At 43.5% G+C, this 22045-nt stretch overlaps 1 protein-coding gene across 2 annotated transcripts in view; it reads right to left on the minus strand.

The window, feature by feature from the left end:
* PSD (pleckstrin and Sec7 domain containing) overlaps positions 1 to 22045 on the minus strand; it is a 216582-nt gene that overhangs the window by 61498 nt on the left and 133039 nt on the right. For both annotated transcript variants that reach the window (XM_066598753.1, XM_066598754.1), the window contains exon 7: positions 7429 to 7472. In XM_066598753.1, coding sequence (XP_066454850.1) covers positions 7429 to 7472 — 44 coding nt within the window. The remainder of the gene's footprint in view (positions 1 to 7428; positions 7473 to 22045) is intronic.

Raw genomic sequence — 22045 nt, forward strand, 5'->3', positions numbered from 1 at the left:
TCGCAGTAAGCTCCATTTCAGTGCGGTTCCCGTCTGGATGGCTTCCATTGAAGTCAATGGAAGCCGTCCGAACCATGGCTTGTACGCAATTGAATTGCGGATGGGCTGCGGATTCCATAGGAAAGCAGGAGTTAAAAAAAACAAACTCCACTGTGCATGTGTGGCTGCGTGCCAGTTGGTGCTTCAGCACACATCTGCAGTGAAGAAAATAGGAGACCCGAACAGCACGCAGAAGACCCAGACAGGTAACCAGTGTCCTCAGCCGTGGACAGTATTGGATTCCACTGTGGGCTCCTGCATGCAGAATCGGATCCGCCCGTGGACATTGGGCCTTAAAGAAGAAACCCAATTTTCCAAACCATTCCTCAATATAAGCGCATCTACACTATTAATTCCTGAAGTGCTCTCATTGGTCTTCCACTTTGTGGTTTTTTCTTAATAATCTCTCCTGGAACACATCTGTATTCACAAACCAGTAATGAGTTTTCACAACATTGTTAGCAACTACAACTCCATTATGTCTTGTCCTCCACAATCTTCTAGCTGAGAACATAATTTGAAATAAACTATGTGCATTCAAGTGTATTTGCAATTCATTCATCCCTAAAATGTGTAATGGTAAAGATGCCTTAAGGATGGGCCTCCAAACTCTTTTGCTGCAATGCATATATCAGTGCTTAAACAGGGCACAGCACAGAGTGTTATCCCATTAGCACACACTATACTGCGCCATGGCAATAGCATTTCCTTTTCATTAAACTCTATATTAAACTGCTTCCCTGAGTTTTGCTATTCAGCCCTAATTAAAAGAGTCTACATAAAAATCTTCCATCTGACCTGTTAATTAAAATAGGAAATCATACAGTAGAACAGTAGGCGCTCGGTAGTTCAGAGTAACATCTATGGCTGTCTTATTCAGTCACTGGTGACATTATTGGATTCAAGGGCCTGAAACTCAGCAAATAGGAGAACAGACAGCTCGCTGCATGTAATGAGTGCTTAATAGCTATTAGACGGATTATCCATGGCTTTTCTGGTATACGCCATGTGCTGGACCAATCCAGTTACTTATTAGTAAAGTATACAGGAGGATGAAGTTACAGGTCCAATTTGTGCTGTACTCTCAATGCATTAGGGGGCTTTTGCAGAAACTGTCTGAAAGCCAGACGGTGCAAACTTAGATTAGACAATCTTAAAATGCGTCAGATTTATCATTGATTGATAAATCAATGCTAGAAAAAAACACCTCTGGACCTCATTAGGCTAAATAGCCATATAAATCGGGGTGTGTTCTGCTTTTTGACAGGCAGTCTATCAAGCCACCTCATTGGGATGGCTTGATAGGCAGCCTGTTAAGGCAGCCCTGGGCCTTTCATTAGTCCCCCGGCTGCCATGACACCTGCACGGCTTCCCCGATCTCACTGCGGAGGGGGGGGGGGGGCGTGCGGGACCCCCGAACATTGTTCGGGGGATTTAAATGCCGCTGTCAGAATTTACAAAATGTTATTCTCTCATCCTGTAGGCTGTGCAAACAAGGCTAATCAGACTCTCCTCCAATGATATCATGCGGCAAGCCATTCTGCCAACTGGTCACTGAGGGTCTCTTGAAGTCGTCACTACTATTTCACTCATTACAACATTTCTGAAATAATCTCAACATATACAGACAGATAAAGCAAACAATTCCCAGAAGAGCCGAACAGCTCAATCTTAAATCGCTTTTTTCCATAATGAATTTATAAGTTTCAATTCAGCAGCATGACTTTAGTTCTAAGTTATCGCTGCTGGATCTTTACCGATGTCTTTGCGGTAATGAACAAATAGAAAAATGTAAGCACATGAGACAAGCTGAATTTAACCTCATATTTCATATCAGAAACCTGGTTTTAAAATCAGATATGCGGCTGTCTGTCAAACAGATAATTCCTCTAAAATATAGGCAACGTCTCCAAAAGATTAGAGGTTTAAGGCCGCGTTCACATGGCATTTTCCACATCAGACAAATTTGATGTAGATTGGCCACATAATGCAGTGGATTTGCATGTACTGATGCCGCAGATTATCCCCATTCGATCCGCATGTGGATCTCAACGTAGATTCTGCTCAAAAAGTGACATATATATAAACTATTCCATTCAACTGAATGCGATGTGGATTTTGACACAGAATGAGTGCAACTAGGAGGGATAGCTAATAGAGATGAGCGAACGTACTCGTAATGAGTACTTACGCACCCGAGTACCGCCATTTTCGAGTACTTCAGTACTCGCGCGTAAAGATTCGGGGGGGCGCCGGGGGGCGGGGAGAGGCGCGGCGGTGCGGGGGGTAGCAGCGGGGAACAGGGGGGAGCCCTCTCTCTCTCCCTCTCCCCCCCACTCCCCGCCGCAACCCCCCGCGCCGCCACGGCGCCCCCTGAATTTTTTCGCCCGAGTACGGAAGTACTCGAAAATCGCGGTACTCGGGCGAAAAAGGGGCGGGGCCGAGCACGTTCGCTCATCTCTAATAGCTAACACTAAAGAAGAGAGAGGATTCAAAAAGTTCTAGAAAAGCTTGCACAGTGGGCAGAAATGAACAGAATGGTATTTAACAAGGAGAAATGCAAAGTCCTGCATCTGGGCAAGAAGAATGAAAAAAAGCACATACAGAATGGGAGGAATTGGGTTAAGCAGCAGCACATGTGAAAAAGACTTGGGTATACTAATAAATCATAGACTGAACATGAGTCAACAATGTGATGCGGCATCTAAAAAGACAAACACAATTCCGGGATTTATTAAGAGAAGCAGAGAGTCTAGATCACATGAGGTAATTATCCCCCTTTACTCTTCCTTAGTCAGACCTCATCTGGAATACTGTATCCAGTTCTGGGCACCCCAATTTTAAGAAGGCATAGACAAACTGGAAAAAATTCAGAGAAGAGTTACCAAGATGGTGAGTGGTCTGCAAATCATGTGCTATGGGGAATGGTTAATGTCCCATTTACATGGGCCAACAGTCGTCTAAAGGACTGCACGAGTGCTGACATCACTGCTAAGGTCATTAATCATTAATGCCGGTGCAGAATGTTTAAATAGGCAGAGAACACCGCTGGATTGCTGGCTTCTCATTCAGTGCTTCACATTCTATGTAAAGCGCTGAGTGGGGAGCATTCACACATAGCAAGAAGCCCACGATCCAGCGATAATTTTTATGCGGACTGAAAGTCAGCGATAACGAATAGTAAGTGATTTTTTTGCATTTACACAAAACGATTATCACACATTTTTGTTCATTTGAACGAATTTTGAGTGATAATTGCCCAGTGTAAAAGGCCCTTAGGAGGAGACTTAATAGCTGTCTACAAATACCTGGAGGGCTGTCACAGTGAAGAGGGATCAGCCCTATTTTCATCTGCACAAGGAAAGGCTAGAAGCAGTGGGAAGCAGGGAGTTGGACCAGATGACCCTGGAGGTCCCTTCCAACTGTACCATTCTATAGTTATCAATGTGCGACCAATATGCTAATGGTTGGCTTAAGTCAAATAGACATCGCTGAGAGATCTCCGAGTCACTCTTCAAATCCAGCCCCTCCTCCCGCTGGTCGCCACCCACAGATCTGTACATCAGCGTTAATAGTGCTGAAATCCCACAAATGTGTGGCGCATCACTCCTACCATGTCTTCCGGTGCAGGCAGATCATTAGCATATTGGGCGCACATCGATAAAAGCAAGAATTTCTAAAGATGCATTAAGCCTTTTTTTTAGCAAGCTCATGTGTGCCCTGGTTGTTCATACTGGTTACTGCTATGAAAGCAGGTTCCCTTTAACTTTCTCCCTGTGAGCACGCCTAAATAAATGGCTGCACATAAAAAGGATAAGCATATCAGAATACTAAAATAAAATGTTGGTTTTCTAATCTAATCTGGGATATGGTTTAGGGCTCTTTCACACAGGCATCGTTTTCACGCAGAATAGGCGCGTCAAAGAATTGCATCTATTCGAACCAATGGTTGTCTATAGAAACGTTCAGATTAGAGATGAGCGAGCATACTCGCTAAGGCAAACTACTCGAGCGAGTAGTGCCTTATGCAAGTACCTGCCCGCTCGTCTCTAAAGATTTGGGTGCCGGTGGGGGGCGGGGAGCAGTGGGGGAGAGTGGGGAGGAATGGCGGAGAGATCTCTCTCTCTCTTCCCCCCGCTCCCCCATGCTCACTCCCGCAACTCACCTCTCACCCCCGCCAGCACCCGAATCTTTTGAGACGAGCGGGCAGGTACTCGCAAAAGGCAATACTCGCTCAAAAAATTTGCCTTAGCGTGTACGCTCGCTCATCTCTAGTTCAGATGAAGGAATTTTAGAGTTAGGGTGCATTACATGGGCTGAGAGTCACCCGAGTAATGGCTGAAGACAGCAGTTTCAGGTGACTGTTGTCCCGTGTGAAGTCTCATTGTTGGTTGCTTGGTTTCCAGCTCACCCAAAAATCAATCGACTGTCTTCCCATTTAAACAAGCAGTTGTTCATCTATTAATAATTGCCTGCTTATTGTGAATGGAGGCCGCCGAAAGAGATCCCCAGGCCGCTCCACCTCCATTCACTGAGCGGCCCCCTGTGTAAGAGTACTCTTAAGGACTACTTTACAAGATGACACAAAGGAGCAAATTAACCTAGTGTCACATGTACAGAAGCGCATTTACGCACGCATGTACTTTCTGCATACGCAAATCCTACACATCTGCAAATAAACATGCAACCATGCTCCCATTCATGGGCAACTAGTGTAATTAGTTCATTATGTGCTCTTTTAGGCTTTATTCTGAAGCATTGGCTTCCAATATATTCGTTCAGATGAGCGATTTTTAGCCGCGTAAAAACATTGAGGAAGAAAAAATAGCACATACGCGACCGAAATTGGCGACTGAAATTATACGCTGCCGGAAAAGACAGGTGTTGCTCTATCTTTCGACCGATGTATGCTGCCGGCTCGCATAGACTCCTATGGGAGCTGCAAATAAAAGGGAGGGGGAGGTAGTTTAGCAGTGTCCAACGCAGAGAAAAAGCTTACAGGTGCCTCTATTTAGGTGCTAGAAGTCATTCCGAGGATTAATGCTGAGCAGGGATTTCTGGGCTGCAGCGTATATTTTCGCAAATATGTCGCAACCAGTTGTGCGAATGGATGAGATAATGCTAATCAAGCTTGGGACTTGATCGCCTTTTTTCTTCATTCACGTGATTTTACGGAGCGGGCAGGGACTGCAAAAATGCATGCGCTCGTGTGAAGGAGTCCTTACTACGCAAATACGCAGGAAAATAAAGCACGCGCCTAATGTGAACGTAACCATTGAAATTAATGTGTATAAATACGTTCATATGAATCCGTCCTTAAATAAAGCCTGTCCACTCTCCTGATATGTCTGCTGTAGTAAACCAGACATTACAATTCCTATTGTCAATAGAGTGTTGCTACCTCCATTGACTGACATAATCAGGACTGATTGGACGATGTCAGAGTGTGTAGAGAAGCAGATATACCATATAAGACATATATAATAATCTCATTACATGCATTTACAGGTAGGACCTCTTTATATCAAATGACAAAACCAGCAAATTCTACCATCCTATATACAGGCCAGTAATAACACCAACATTCAGCAGTGAGTAAACTCCCTTATTATATGACTGGGGTTCTTCAGCTGGCATTACAGTAACATCTGACTCATCAGACATTGTAAAACTCGCAGCTTCCTCTTTCTTTAAAGCTATTGTTGATTTGATTGTGTCTTTTGATTCAATGTACCCCTGCAAGCTCCATTTTGGTTCAGCTTCAGCTTTCACACAGATGGCTTCAATCTAGCTTACAGAATGTGTGTTAGACTGCAGAATGCATGAGAGCCAGCAGCCCGAGCCCTGAAGCCGTAACACAGCGCCAACCTAAAATCACTCCACTAACGTGATTTATTGTTTATTGTTTTTATGTGTTTTTGCTATTACAGCCTAAGATCTCTATGGTGCACGAATGTCCGCAGCAGAAAATCTGTATCAAATAATGCACCATCAAGGCGTACACGGGCACACGGGTGTATTTGCATGGGCAATTTTTGTGTACACAATATGCAGCCATTACAACTCATTGATTTCAATGGGTTCATTCTCATGGTTCTTTTTTGCACTCGCATGGTAAAAAAACGTGACATGCTCTATATTTGTGTGCATTTGTGCACCAAAGGTCTTCAAAACACTGCGCATGCCCACAAGGAGGAGGTGATTCCCCCACCCGTGTGAACGAGCGGTGCCAATGCAAATATGCTCAGCATTTGCGCAGGCATGGGCACAAGAAACACTCCTTCACTGCGCATATATGTTGCGCAGGAAAAGCATTTTTCCACTTACACCCATGTGTGGCCACCCATCACCTCTGTGTTGTAGTGATCCTCCGGCACGGCCTTCAGCCACGTCAAAGGATCGGCAAGTATTTCCCATTGTTTTCAATGGGAAACAACGCATTGCATTTGCGCACACCTCGCATGCCATGTGATGTGTTTTCCTGTCCCATTAAAAAAAATTGGCGATGCATTTCGAGGAATGCGAAAATATAGGACATGCCACTCATGCATATGACTCTATCTAAAAGAATGCAATTCCTATTCATGCGAGATTTGTGCATATTGCGACGCACAAATCTCGCACAATCTTCTCGTCCAAGTTAGAGCGGCCTAAGGGTGCATTCAGACCGTATACCGGCTGGGTATTTACGCCGGCCGATATACGGTGTCTCTCTCTGCAGGGGGAGGAGGCTGGAAGACCTGGGAGCAGTGCTCTGAGCTCCCGCCCCCTCTCTGCCTCCTCTCCACCCCCCTGCACTATTTTGTGCTAACACGGATAACCAACAATATTTTTTACTTTGCATGCAAATTCCATAATTGGTTGGCAAAAACAGTTAATTATGTTGTATGACGTGTTGACTGCCACATTGTTATTTCCTTCCTCTATCACTGTACACATAAGGTCGTCCATAACTGCACATTCTGATCACAAGGAAAGAATAGAAAAATCAGTTCTTCGACTGTTAAGCCCAATTCACACAAGTGTATGCGTGCCTGAGTGCTGCGTATTTGTGGAAAGTCATGTTCATTTGCGTGCGGCAATAAGATATGCACCAAGTGAAATGGCTAATTAGTCTAACGAGTTCCAGATGTGTTCTTTTTCCTGCGCAATTACGCAGTGTTTCACATATGTCCTAGCGTATTGCATATGCATTTGTGCATCCCCATTGATTTCTATGGGGACTTTTGGTGCTCAGATGCAAAGAAAAATGCTGTGTTTTTTTTGTGTGACCCCGCGTTTGCACGCGCAAATACACCCGTGTGAAAGGGGCCTAAAACAGGGCTGCACTTTCAACAAACTTTGTAGAAATCAATACTACGGGCACACACAGGTATCACAATTACTTACATTGTCCACTGTAACTTCTCATTCTTGATTGAGCTGTACAATGCCTTTGAGAAAAAGAGAGAAAAAAAAAAAAAAGTTAAATGAAGCTGATGTGTAAGTACATGTAAATTAATCAACGTGTGATAATGACTTAATATTAACACCAGAATCTACGGCAGTCAGCGTGACAACCACAGGACATTGAGTTGTCTGCATTGTAGAGAGCACAGCAGCATGCAGAATATCAGGGCTCCAAAGCAATATATAGAACACATAACCATTTACACATATTGTGATCATGGTAGACTGCAGTCCGATACTGCGCTGTAAACTTGTCACACGTGTACCTGCCGTTTCATGTGCCTATGATTTTGGCCTGCAAAGAACATTTTTTAATCGGGATCGCAATAAATGAGAGATAGATATATGGCTTAAAACTCATTAAATAAATCCTGAGAGCTTGCAGCGCAGACGTCTCACAAGCAAGTGGTTTTTAACCGCTACTGCCTTCTCCTTTAAAGGCTACATAGTGTTCGAAGAGTGCCATGCAGTGAAGAGAGAAAGCGGAAGTGTTCTTCTACTATTTGACCCCGTGTCATGTGACCGCTGGGTGCCCCCTGCCAAGGCAAAGCTGCAGGGTCTTAGTAGACCCAGAGCAGCTCTGTTAGTGACTGTAAGGGATGTTTTTTTCCTGTAATTGAGGCTCCTATGGATGTCCCATAGGAAAAGTGTGAAATTTAAAAAAGACAATGTGAATGACCTCGAGAGGGAGGACATGGGGGACATGAATGTTAAAACAAATAGTTACAAAAATAAGTTTAAAAAAAATTACATTATAAAATAAAAAATATATACATGAAAAAAAAATTACCCACCTCCGACACCAACCAAAACCGTCGCCGTATGCGCCCCATAATCCGAGAGAATACAAATTATATATCAAAATGTCCAAAATAAAACGAGGAACCCATTCCTGTACTTAAGTCTAGCATAAATACGCCATATATACTAATTTTAAAAATACACAACTATAAATTTTAAAAAAGTTGTTTTTTTAGATTTTACCCCTAATAAAACAAACAAAAAAAAACAGAAAAAAAGGCAGTGAAAATGGATATAAAAATAGCCCTTTATGTCATGGAGAAAAAATGCAGCAAAAATAATTTTGGCAGCTGAAGAAAAAAGAAAAAGAGCAGTAAAGAGGCTTCCTCTCCCCACCCACTTGGTACCACCCACATTGCGCTGTGCATTCCTGTACGCCGCATCGATGTGGGCGCTGAGAGTGAGTGTATTAGGAGCCACTCTCTGCTACACTGGCAGCGTGGCATCATTCTCCCTCAACACCCACCCCCGGTTAGTTTGAGCAACAGTGTGCCAAGTTCCCCCTTATTGGCCCAGATATATAAATGCCTTAGTGTCCCACATGGTCATCCAACCATATGATGGCAGTATTTTGGTTTGAAATCGACCCAGGACACACATATATAAATAATAAACCAGGGGTGTCAAACTAATTTTATCAAGGGCCATATCAGCCTCACGGTTGCTTTCAAAGAGCCGATTATAATTGCAAGACGTTATAGTAATGGCTTGTTCAATTTTTGCGCACATAATACGCAGTGAATAGAGCCCATTGATTGCAATGGGTTTGCTCACATGATCAGATTTTATCACGCGATGTGTGATCGCATAAAAAATACGCGACATGACCTATTTTGGTGCATATTACGCACTGGAATATTGGGCAGCACAAATATGCAGTGAATATGTGCACAAAAATCCACCGAAGCAGTTGAAAAACCTCAGTAGTAATAGTGCCCCCCATGGTAGCTCCAGTAGTAACAGTGTTCCCTATATTGGCCCCAGTAGTAATTAGTGACCCCCATAGTAGTCCCAGTAGTAATAACCAAGATGAGAAAAAAAGGTGTGGAGCTGCTCCTCTGACCTGTGGCACAGACAGCAGAAATCCTTGATACATTCTGTGTGCCTTACAGTTATTCCTGAAGAAGAGGTTGCGTCCCAGAAATGCGTTATAATATTGGCTGTTTTTAATAACTTAATAAAGAAAAAACAGGTTTATAAATCATTTGGAATATTTTTATGTGAGAGTTGCGCCTTTTAAGTCCACATTTTTCAAACCTCCTCTTAGTCTAGTAGTAATAGCAACCTCCCTATTGGGCTCTCGATGGACAGCATCCCTACAGGCATTCCACTCACCCAGCCTGCAGGTCTGGTCTGTGACCGCTGATCTCTAACCTTGGTGTCTGCCTGTGTACAGGACAGCACATGCAGACGCTGTGGGAGAGAGGTCAGTGGTCAAACTGCAATGCAGCCACTGGACCTGCAGGCTGGGTGAGTGGAATGCTGCACGGGTTTGCTGCACGGCTAGTGGGCCACATGAAATGAGGTGGCGGGCCGTATTCGGGCCGCAGGCCTCGTGTACGACACATGTGTATTAGATACTTTATGTTAAAAATTACCATTTGCCTCTCATTTACTTTGAAAACCCGAACAATATACACTTAGGAAACAGAGAGAGTCAGACAGATGTACTACCAATTATGGCAAAAGAAGCATTATGTTATTTAATGATGTATTCCTGTATTTCAGCCATTATGCTTACCCATGAATGGAGTTAATAAAGTATAATAAAGTTCCCGCTAGTACAGCAATAAATAAGTCTATTCTGGGTTGCATCACGACTTAGGTCGTCCTGTTATCAGCACTACACCAATTCTGAGACTCATGTATCAGCCTTAATGATTGTCGCCAATTTAACCAGCATAGGGTGTTCACTGTTCTCATGTTAAACACATTGATTTCTTTTCTTTTTACTTTGATATAATTAAACTCATTCTAAATAAATATATGGCATTATTACAAAGATATTTGTAGACATAAGCGAAACAAATCAAGTTTGTGAACACTGAATGACCACTTTATTAGAGACCTTCATCCAGTAGGGCGTTGGACCTCAGCAATTTGTCATGGTGATGATCCACAGCTATCAGGATGCCAAGAAACATTCCCAACACTCACCTCAGCTCCACCAGACTTAACTGTTAACACAGGGTTCATCAATTCATGCTGCTGGCATCAAATTCTGCCCCCCATCAGAATGGTGCAACAGAAATCTGGACTCATCTGACCAGGTGATATTTTTCCACTGCTTTTTGCTTCTCTTACACAATAATTGCACTCAAACTGGTCATCCCCTGTTATAGCCCATCAGTGTTAAAGACAGATGAGTTGTGCGTTTGGACACATTAGTGCTGGCAATGCACTTAGCTGCAATTTGTTTGACTGTAACGCCTGTTTATCAGAATGATTATTTACACTCTCCTTTGACCCCTTTTTAATTTGTTCTTGGCCACAGGATCCCTTATTGCTGGATATTTTTTTTCGATGACACTATTACTGGTATACTCTCAACATTCTTGCATGAAAGGAAACCACAATATTGGAAGATTTGGAAGTCCTGGCCCTGGCTAATCTATTACTGATGATAATGCTTCGTTCGAAGTCACTCAGATCACTCGATAATTTTCATACAGGGAAGCTCCAATCATGAGAAAGCAGATTATTCAATAAAGTGACCATTCGGTGTCTGTTTCTTAAGCCCATAGACAGAGCAATGTCTCCACAGCACCATTTTCTTCTAGGTTTCATAGTTTAAAGTGCCACTGATATTCAGTAGGATATCACCTTTCTTCAGTGCAACCAGAAATTGTACATGACGGTTTTACATCCTACGGCTTGAGGTTCCATCACAGATGTGGCTGCAAATACTGGAAGAAAAATCGCTACATGCAGCTCTTTTTCTTCTGTCCAAAAGCTGGGCAGCTGGGTGGAAAGCAGGCGGACCCCATTATAGTCAGTGGGGTCCACCCAACGCTGTTCGGTTCCATCCAGAAATAGAACCATTCGGCTTTGCGGATTTCCCTATCCTGTTCCCCGAATGGAGCAGGAAAGTGGAATGCCTGACGCAGATGTGAAACCACCCTAACCTGTTTATGTTTGGTCTTTTTACCATTTCTGCATGCATCTTAGAAGTAATATAAACTTTCCTCTTTCTTAACTGTTGAGTTGGCAAATTCTCCCTGCTGATAGTCCTGTGCTCCCCTCTAAAGGACCTTTCGCACAGGACAGAATATTCGGCATTATCGTTGTGGAATATGCCCTCCCATGGAACATTCAGCACAAAAAAACACGCTGCTAACATGTAGATTTTGATGCGGAATTGAAAATAACAGAATTCCCCCAACAATGCCGCATCAAAAGCCGCAGTTTGCCCTATGGATTTTGGTGTAGAATTCCGGGACAACATAATCGGCAACATTGTAGGTTTTTGCTGGAAAGGTTTTTTATGCATTAGGTCCATTATTTTAGGAACTAGACCACAATTTTGATATAAGGGCTTTCAGCTAAAGTATTTTTTCCCATCAATTGTAATGACAGATTACATAAATATGTTGCATAAGCAATACATAAGAATTTAGAGAGGGTTCACCTTGTAAACAACTTTGGGTAATTACAGGTACAGTAGAAGACACATTTCTGTAGTATGCTTTATGTATCTATTTTGGTTGTTTTAGACTTTTTTATACTTCTTAAATTACTTCTCAGGTGGCAAAAGCTGTCAGTGTATCACAAACATCACCAATGTTTGGTGTGTTCCCATGTAAAATCTCCTCATTTATACAGTAAGCCCAACATGTCCATAGACTGTAATGGGCCAGACACATGCTAAAAGACTTTGTGTTGGCATTCCTTTTTTGCCTTGTAGTGAAAAGCATTGCTGACTACTCTTGACAATAGAGAGAGATCCCCAAAACAATGAAGGTATACACATGGGATAAATTTTCTTTAACCCATTAAGGACCAAGCTCCGGAACTATATAGCACTTGGTCCTGGGCTTTAATCCCAGCCAACAGTGTATATATGGTTCAAGATTAAAGCTCCTGCAATCTAGCAGGAACAGGTTGGGTTCTTCGCTGTCAGACACAGCCTAGGACCCAAAAGAGAAGACAGATGTGGTTTTTAACCACTTCTAGCTTTCCCTTTACAAGCTAAATAGCACTCAGTGAGCGTTAGAAAGTGAATGTAGGAAGAGGTGCTGCGATCGCCGGTGCCCCTTGGCATGTCAGAGCTGCAGGTTCTGAGCAGACCTCTGCCCACTCTTACAGTGACTGCTGTCACACTAGGGGGATATTTTCCCGTTATTGGGCTTCTATATATGCTCCAGCTACAGTGGAAAAGTGAGAAATAAAATACAGTGTGAATGTCCCCCAGAGGTCTTATATGACATCATGGAGGACATAGATGGTAAAAAAAGTTACAAAAATAAGTTTAAAAAAATTACAGGAAAAATATATAATATTAAAACAAAGAACACGACCTACCACCAACGCAACCTAAACCGTCGCCATATCCATCCTGTAATCCGAGATTATACAAATTATATATCAAAACATCCTAAACAAAATGAGGAACACATTTCTGTACTTTATTTTAATGTAAATGCAATAATTTTAAAAATAAAGATATATAAATTTTTAAAAAATCTTTCTTTTTGTACACATTACTCCCAATGAAATAAAAAAAACGAAAAAAAATCCAGCAAAAATAATTTTGACAGGTAAGGTAAAAAAAATAGGCTCATAAACCACCACATGGACAAATCGCTAAAAAGTGTTTATTCTCTTAGAATCAAAATACTCTGGTCTTTAAGGTGTTAAGATAGGACAAATGCAACTGCATAACATACATCGGGGCTATGTGCAGATTTTCTCATTTTTTTGCTGAAATGAAACAATAAACGGGGTGTGAACAGAACCTTAAAGGTTAACTTTAGTATTTCACAGTATTTAATTAAAGAGTTATACATTTTGAAGCCATCTTCTGGGAGCTGAGTAATCTCTACTCTACCGTGTCCAGGGATTAGGGAAAATAAATGAGCATTACTCTTCTACAACTCCGCTGGGAATATGGTCGGCAGGAAGCCGGGCTCCCGTGGGTTGCGGTGTCGGCTGTAGTGCTGACAGTCAATGTTGGCAAATTGTCACTCACATTTGGGTCTATGATGTGATCTGTGGGGTAAAATGAGCATCTCATCAACGTTAGTATGATTAACCAAAACAGCTCACAAAAGATTACCAGCGGCTTCTTGCTATTTCGGTCACAGTAAATGTAACCATGGATATAATAATGAATATTATTGTTGCACAATCTCTCTTTTCTCTGTTATCATCACGAGCCTGTCATCTTGCCTTGACACTCGCTGAACAATGAAGAAGTCAGCATATGTTTGTCTAGAACACGTGACCCAATCCTACCTGCTGCATGCTAATAGAGCTCATGTGCTTGATGAAATCCAAGGAAGGCTCTGTGGGCTCTCATCTAGAGCGTCGCTAAGCAACTTTCTGCAATCTGACGCACTTCATAACGGACTGATGTTTTTATCTTCGACTTATAATGCATGTATGCTCACACCAGCTGTTAGAAGCACTTTCTCGGTTTAGCTGGAGCAAATGGAGAAAAAAAGTTCAATAACGTGTATACAAAAATCTATTCATGTACTTCTGTTTTAACACAGAGTACAATCGCAAAATAGTCATCCTAAGGTATGTTCAGTTGGAAATAAACAATCCTTCATGCAGAGGCGTAGCTAAAGGCTCATAGGGCCAAAGTTCAACATGGGGGCCCTTTCACAACTTTCCTCTGGATCATTGGGTATCTCAAGGAGCCCACTGGTGCAACCCTAGCAAGCGGGGATATTGCTAGAATCTTAAAACATTAGACACAGACTAAATGTAGGGGGCCCAATGCAAAATCTGTAACATGGCCCCCAATCAACCATGTGCTATTTATATTACTGATGCACTCTTATATGATAGGGGGCCCTTTGGGCCCCCCAAGGCTCCAGGGCCCGGTAGTGACTGCTGCCTCTGCACCCCCTATAGCTACACCCCTGCGTCCATGTTTGTGCATCTGGATCAGACGTATTTCATCCCCAGTAGATCTACATCTTTAAATATCAGGAAGCTCTACCTCAATTTGCTAATTCCAGTGGTTTACATGGGTGAACGGATGATTTGCTCATTAGATGCTGTCAAGGTGTTTGATAGCATAGAATTGGTATTTTTATGGGAGGACATTCTCAAAAGAGGACTTGTTCAGTCTTTTATGGCATGGCTTAAACTATTATATACGGATCCCCGGGCTTACTTTCCCTTTGGCCAGAGGAACGCGTCAGAGTGTCCCCTTTCACCGCTCCTATTTGTGCTGGCAATAGAACCTGTTGCTTGTAAAATTAGGTCCTATCTTGGCGAAATCAAGTTCAAGCATGACCACTTGGAGGAAAAAGTAGCGCCTTATGCAGACAATATGCTCCTGTTCTTAGAGGATGCCGAACAATCTTTGAGAGGCACTATAGCAGTTATAAATAATTATGGCTACTATTCGGGGCTTATCATTAATTGGGACAAATCTTTTCTTAAGCTAGTAGATAAACCTGACCTGGTAACTGATGTTCAACATGTCTCTTTGTTATGTGCACCCTCAAATGTCTGGGAGTGTATATTTTGAGAGAGCTTCAGGAATACTCTAGGTTGAATTTGAAGCCTCTGTTTGCCCGCTTCAAACAGAAGTTGGACCTTAGGTGTAAGTTGTCACTGTCTCCGACTGACAGGATAAACTTACATGATACACCAATAGGGATTACATTACGCTTGTTCTACAAAGTGAATGGGTTGATTAGAGACCTTATCTAGCGATGAAAGTGCCCCTGTACTAAATTAGAGACATTGCACTATCCTAAAGATGAAAGGGGGATGGCTGCTCCTAACCCTAAGGCATCCCAACTGCACCACTTTAGGGGCTCGGAGGAAACAGGGGTCTACACAATTATTGGAAGCACTGGAAGTCAATGCTTTTAAGTGTAGTGACAAGGAATTCCCCACGTTACTGCTCATGCACAAGCTTTGATGGGCAGCTCGGGAAATAGTGGGTGTCAAGAGTTGTATGCAGTTTACACCTACATGGGGTAATCCATGATTGCTTGAACCGAATAGGCCTACCGATCTTTTTTTTTTTTGAGAGATAAGGGTCTCAGGTGGGTGTCCCAAATAATCAGTGGTGCAGAGGTATGTCAGTTTGATCAATAGCAGGCTAACTTTGGGCTGCCACACGCCCACTTACAAATACTTGCAGTTAAGGCATGCCGTTAAAGTAGAGCTTGCCTCCGTGGATCTTAAAGTCAGAATTTTTGCTCCTGTGGAGCTTATTGGCTCTGTCTGCTCAACAGCAGGTAAGATATCGATACTATATAGTCTCTTACAAGCCTGCCTTGATTCACACATTCCCACTACACTCAAGGAGAGATGGGAGGGTAACATTGGCCCTACTGAAGATATGTAATGGACAGAGATTCTGCAGATGACCCCGAAATTGTCTGTAAGTGAAAACCGTACATAGAGTGTATAGAACTCCAGCTGTCCTACATGGGATTGGGTTCAGGGACTCTCCGTTGAAGTAAAACCCAAACTACCAGCTTGATTCATATGCTATGGTGCTGTACAAAACTTGGAAGGTAATGGTGAGAGGTCCTGGACTTAGTTTCTAACACATATAAGACAAGTATGGAGCCCACTCCCTTAGGGTGCTTTCATATGGGATGACCTGTCGGGCGCTGATGCCCGACAGGTTATTCCAGCGATAGATGTTCCTCTGCTTTTCCACAGGAACGAGCATTGCTCAGTGAATGGAGGCGGAGCTGGCCGTTGATCGTTCCACCAACCTCTACTGACAATAAACAGGCAGCCGTTTATAAGTGATTTACTGCCTGTTCACGCGGGCCGAAACTGGACGCAGAAACGGAACGACAAACGAGAAGTGAACAAATTACTGTTTGCGATCAGTCGGGGGAATGCATTAACAGTGAACGATAATTCTGTCTAAAAGGGCCCTTAGTCTGTACCCTAGGATTTGTGATTGATTTGGGGAGAAATTTTGTGATAATTGAACTGTTGTATATAGCGTGAAAACTGATTGCACAACTTGATGAAAAGCCCCCAAAGATTCGGGAATTTATACAAAAGGTCAACTGGCTCTTATCCTTAGGGAAAAGTGTATATATCAAGAGAAAGGGAGTGCGCAAGTTTGAGACACTCTGGACGAATGGCTAAATACACCTAATCTGGCACCTGTGCTTCTTGTGAGATACAGTATACCGGCACTTTGTGGTGGATGGGGACCGTCTGTATGAAACCCCGGGATCTGAAAGTACTTTCAAGGCATAGGTGGTTGATTGGGTCTTGCTTTATATTTACCACACCTCTCAGAGAAGCACGTTGAGACATACAACTATCTGGGGATACTTCTATATGCTCATCTTGTGGGATATTCTCGTAAACTCTGTGGTCGTGTCTACTAGCTGAGCTTGGGATGCCGTGTCAAGAAGTATATATGCTATCTCTATGCCTGACCGTCTCTTGGGTCTCTGGCCGATGTGTCAGCACTTGTCTTTGATTTCTCGTTATTTTTTTTAAGATAATCTGTCTTTATTAATATCAGAATAGGTATATGCTGATTTACATGTGATATGTATTACATAGGAGAACAATAGGGTGGAAGGAGGGAAATGGGAGGGGGTTGGGGAAGTTATCTTGTAACTTTATCAAAAAAATTCAATAAAACGTATTTAAGACAGAAACTGCATATAAAGCAACTTTATAATATTTTATTGCAAATGCCAATTTTCGCATGCTCTGCTTTCTGATGGGCTGCAAGAAAATTCGAATTTCCTACTCTTGTCCCATAAGAGCTGTCAGCAGAATTCAGGATTTATTTTGTCAGTAGACTGCAGATATAGGATGTTTTATAACCGACTGCGCCTGTTAACGTGACTGCAGGGCAAGCAAAAATTTTGGAATTCCCTGCAGAACGGTTTTGTTGTTCAGCTTCCAACTACCTGTATTCCTTGCATGCTCAGAAACCTCCTAAGTCATCCAAAAAAATCAATCAATCAAGTCTTATACAATGAACACTAGACAGGGAGGGGGTAATGTAACTGCAGTTTCTCTGTCTGTGTCTGTGAGACTGCATACTGTAAAGGGAGCAAAGCACTATCTGCAGGTAGAATTTGCCAACTCAACAGGCACGGGAGGGAAAATACGTATTATTTCTATAGTACTTGCAGATGTAGTAAAAAGACCAAACATAAACGGGTTATACACACAATTTCTGGCTGCATCGACTAAAGGCTATATCATACTGAATATCAATGGCTCTTTAAACAAGGGTAAAGATACCCATAAAGGGTGCTATAACCTTCCACTGCTCTTTAGATTTGGGGAGTAGCTTGGCACTCCCTCTGGATAGCCCTGCTAGTTAGCACTGTAGTTCTTCTTCAATCTTTATTACTGATACGGCTCTCCGCGAGTGTCCAATTTGCCTCGAATCGTCGTGGGCAACTTATTGATGCCCCTTGTTTATAATGGCACTCTTTTATGACAGTGGCACTTAAAGCAGATAAGCTTGCCCAAATGGTAATTAGAATTCTTTTTTGTGTCCACTGGTAACTTTAAGTTTTGTGTCTTTTAATTGTTGCTCTGTTTTGCATAGCAGGGAACAAACATCACTAATATGTTATTTCTAGGGTAGACAGTTTAATCTCTTTTTATTAAGAAGCCAAGGAAACAATAAACAGCAATTATGACAGTTTGCTTTATAATATGTCACGTCGGATAAATATCATGATATTTTAATATGTTACATTCGTGAAGATGCCATTTATTCTTTATACTTTTTACTTCTTTAATTCTTGCCTTTTTAAAAATATCTTTAAACATTTTATTAAAGAGTCTCACTAGGGAACTTTACCACAGGCGGGATGGGACGGGAGCCAGTGCACTGAGCTGCCCCCCTCTCCGCCCCTCGCCAGTGATTGCAATGGGAGGTGGCAGAACTTAGCCCCGCCCCTCCCCTTGCAAAAAGTGGCGAGGGGCGGAGAGGGGGCAGTAGCTCAGTGCACTAACTCCCGGAAAGGCCCGCCTCCTCCCCTTGCAGATAGGGGCAGCATACAACGGCCGGGCATGAAAACCCGACCGATATATGCCAGTCTGAATAAGCCCTAATATATCCTATTGCTTTAGATATAGAATTATTCTAAATGAAAATGTATATATAATGTGAAAACCAATATAAAGCAATCTATTCCACAGCATAACAATACACATTGTTCAGAGTTTACAAAACAGGGCAACACCTACTCATCAACAAGCGGCCATAGCTGATGAGCTGCTACAATGGCTGAAACCCTCTTGCAGTAACAGCTGAGAGTTGTTACACATTTCAATGTAGTATTACATGCAGCCCATTCAAATAAACCTGCATACTGACAAGGGTGTGTAGTTCGGACATCTACAGTAAGGCCTCGGTCAGACGGGCGGTTTTTTGCGCGATTAGCGGATTGCATAACGGATGCGCATCCACAAATCGCGTGTCTGGGGCCGACGATTCGCTGAAAAATCTGCACCTAGCAGCGTTTTCAGCGAAACCGGCCAGATCAAAGGAGCGCTGTCCACCCATTGAATTCAATGGAGCCGGCAATACAGTCGGCTCCATTGAAAGCTATGGGCTGCCGGCAAGCGCTGGATGAATTTTCGGGAAGGGCTTAAAAATATAAGCCCTTCCCTGAAAACCATCCTGAAATCTGTAAAAAAAAAAAAAAGTATACTCACCTTTTCCCTGCAGCCGGAGTTCAGCCGCGGACGGCCGGCAGTTCTCCTGAACTGCTCTGTGTAGTATTCAGCAGGCGGGGATTTAAAATCCCCGCCTGCTGAATGGGCTGCCTCTGATTGGTCACAGCCCTCACCAATCAGAGGCAGCTCTCACTCATCCATTCATGAATTCATGAATGGGTGAGTGAGTGCTGCCTCTGATTGGCTGAGCGCAGGGACCAATCAGGGGCAGCTCTCAGCTCTCATGCAGAATCCGCCCCGCCCCACTTGTGTGCTTGCAGCCTAAAGTACAAGAAGCCGTATTACACATTATTGTCAAACACTAAGCTCAATAATAACATAGCAGTAACCTCACTCAGCGCCACAGACCTATAAGAGGAGGCTCTGTTATGCACAGGCTTATTTTACACACCTAATGAGCTCTCTTAACATATAGCCATTTGGGAATACTACACACTGCACATAGGTTCATTTATTAAGGCTGGATTCACATTGGCGTATTTGTGCGTACAAAATGCAGAGAATAGAACTAATTGATTTCAATGGGTTTGTGCACATTTCCGTTTTTTGCATGCCCATTTCGATCACACAAAAGAAAATAGAACATGTTTTATTTTTCTGTGTATTTACTCACCTAAAGCCCCTATAGAAGTCAATGGGTGGAATGCTCAAATGCGCGTTCAATACATGAAACACTGCGTAATTGCGCAGGAAAAAGAACATATCTGGAACTCATTAGCCATTTCAAATGGTGTACCTCTGTTTGTCATGCCCTTGGGGTAGAAAAAGTATAGCAAAATACGCCAATGCTCATGCAAAATAGCATCGTTCATTCTACAAAAATGCTACGCTCATGCGCAGAAATACGCATGCGCTTGTGTAAAGCTACCCTAAGGGCTCATGTCCACGGGCAAAATAAGAATTAAAATCCGCAGCGGATTTTAACTCTTCTTCTGCCCGCGGATCCGCACCCCATAGGGATGCATTGACCACCCGCGGGGTAGATAAATACCCGCGGATGGTCAATAAAAGGGATTTTAAAAAAAATGGAGCATGAAAAAATCTGGACCATGCTCCATTTTCATGCGGGTCTCCCGCGGGGACGGCTCCCGCGGGCTTCTATTGAAGCCTATGGAAGCCGTCTGGATCCGCGGGAGACAAAAATCATATTTTACTCACACGCTCCGGTTCTTCTCTTCGGCGCGGCGCCATCTTCTCTCAGTCGCGGCCGGATCATTTTGCTTCGGCCCGGCGCATGCGCGGGGCACGTCACCGACGTCATCATGCACATCCGCCGAGCCGAAGAAAGAAGATCCGGCCGCGACGAGAGAAGATGACGCCGCAGTGAAGAGAAGAAACGGAGCGGATGGGAGGTGAGTTTATTCTTATTTATTCCTATTTCCAGCGCTCATGTCCGCGGGGCAGGAGGGACCCGCTGCAGATTCTCCATGGAGAATCTGCAGCGGGCCCGATTTTCCCCGTGGACATGAGGCCTAAGGGCTCATGTCCACGGGCAAAATAAGAATTAAAATCCGCAGCGGATTTTAACTCTTCTTCTGCCCGCGGATCCGCACCCCATAGGGATGCATTGACCACCCGCGGGGTAGATAAATACCCGCGGATGGTCAATAAAAGGGATTTTAAAAAAAATGGAGCATGAAAAAATCTGGACCATGCTCCATTTTCATGCGGGTCTCCCGCGGGGACGGCTCCCGCGGGCTTCTATTGAAGCCTATGGAAGCCGTCCGGATCCGCGGGAGACAAAAATCATATTTTACTCACATGCTCCGGTTCTTCTCTTCGGCGCGGCGCCATCTTCTCTCAGTCGCGGCCGGATCATTTTGCTTCGGCCCGGCGCATGCATGGGGCACGTCACCGACGTCATCATGCACATCCGCCGAGCCGAAGAAAGAAGATCCGGCCGCGACGAGAGAAGATGACGCCGCAGCGAAGAGAAGAAACGGAGCGGATGGGAGGTGAGTTTATTCTTATTTATTCCTATTTTAAGCGCTCATGTCCGCGGGGCAGGAGGGACCCGCTGCAGATTCTCCATGGAGAATCTGCAGCGGGCCCGATTTTCCCCGTGGACATGAGGCCTAAGGACTTCCAAAGACAAAGCGCGTATTTGGGCTTGAACAGAGTTTGGAGATGGCAATAATCAGGCTGATACTCATGTGCCAGTGCATAGTAATGTCATTTTTGCACTCACAGTGCTAGTTCGCACGTGCGTGTTACTCCCTACCCGTGAAGTAAAATGACTATTTAGAGCCTAATAAGGGTCTTCTTTTCCCTGTGTTGTCCGCAATGTCACACTCTTCCCTTTGCTTTTTTTGAACCTGCCATAGACACACTCATGAGAACGAAGCCATTAAAATTAATGGGTTTGCTTTGCCACGTTTTGTGAGCGTGAATTTCAAGCACGCAAACACGTTCGTTGGTTTAAGGCCGGATTTACACAGGTGACCAAATCATGCGATTTTCTCATGATGTGGTTTTCATGTGGAACGAGCGGAGCAAATCCTACTGTAAAAGCCCTAGCTGCATAGAAAAGCAAAAAAACCCAAATACATCATCTAACAGCCGCTGTTCACTCTGCTGCATCTTCTCTGCAGCTCCCCGGCACTTGCTCTTAGTATTTTCTCAGCGCTTCCTGGTCAGGGGTTCAAATTCCCTGCCTCCAAGAAGCGCTGGCTGTGATTGATTCTCTAGCACCGCGACTCAGCCAATCAGAGCCAGCGCTCAATGAACCAATCACAGACATGCATTGAATGGCTGTGATTGGCTGTGATTATCAAACCAAAGACTATGGTGCTTTTACACAGAGTAATTAGCGTTAAAAAAACACTGGATCGCTTGAATTTGAGTGATAATTGCTCAGTGTAAATGCGACCAATTG

The sequence above is a fragment of the Eleutherodactylus coqui genome, chromosome 4 (genome assembly GCF_035609145.1).
Source record: "Eleutherodactylus coqui strain aEleCoq1 chromosome 4, aEleCoq1.hap1, whole genome shotgun sequence".
Taxonomy (NCBI): Eukaryota; Metazoa; Chordata; class Amphibia; order Anura; family Eleutherodactylidae; genus Eleutherodactylus; species Eleutherodactylus coqui.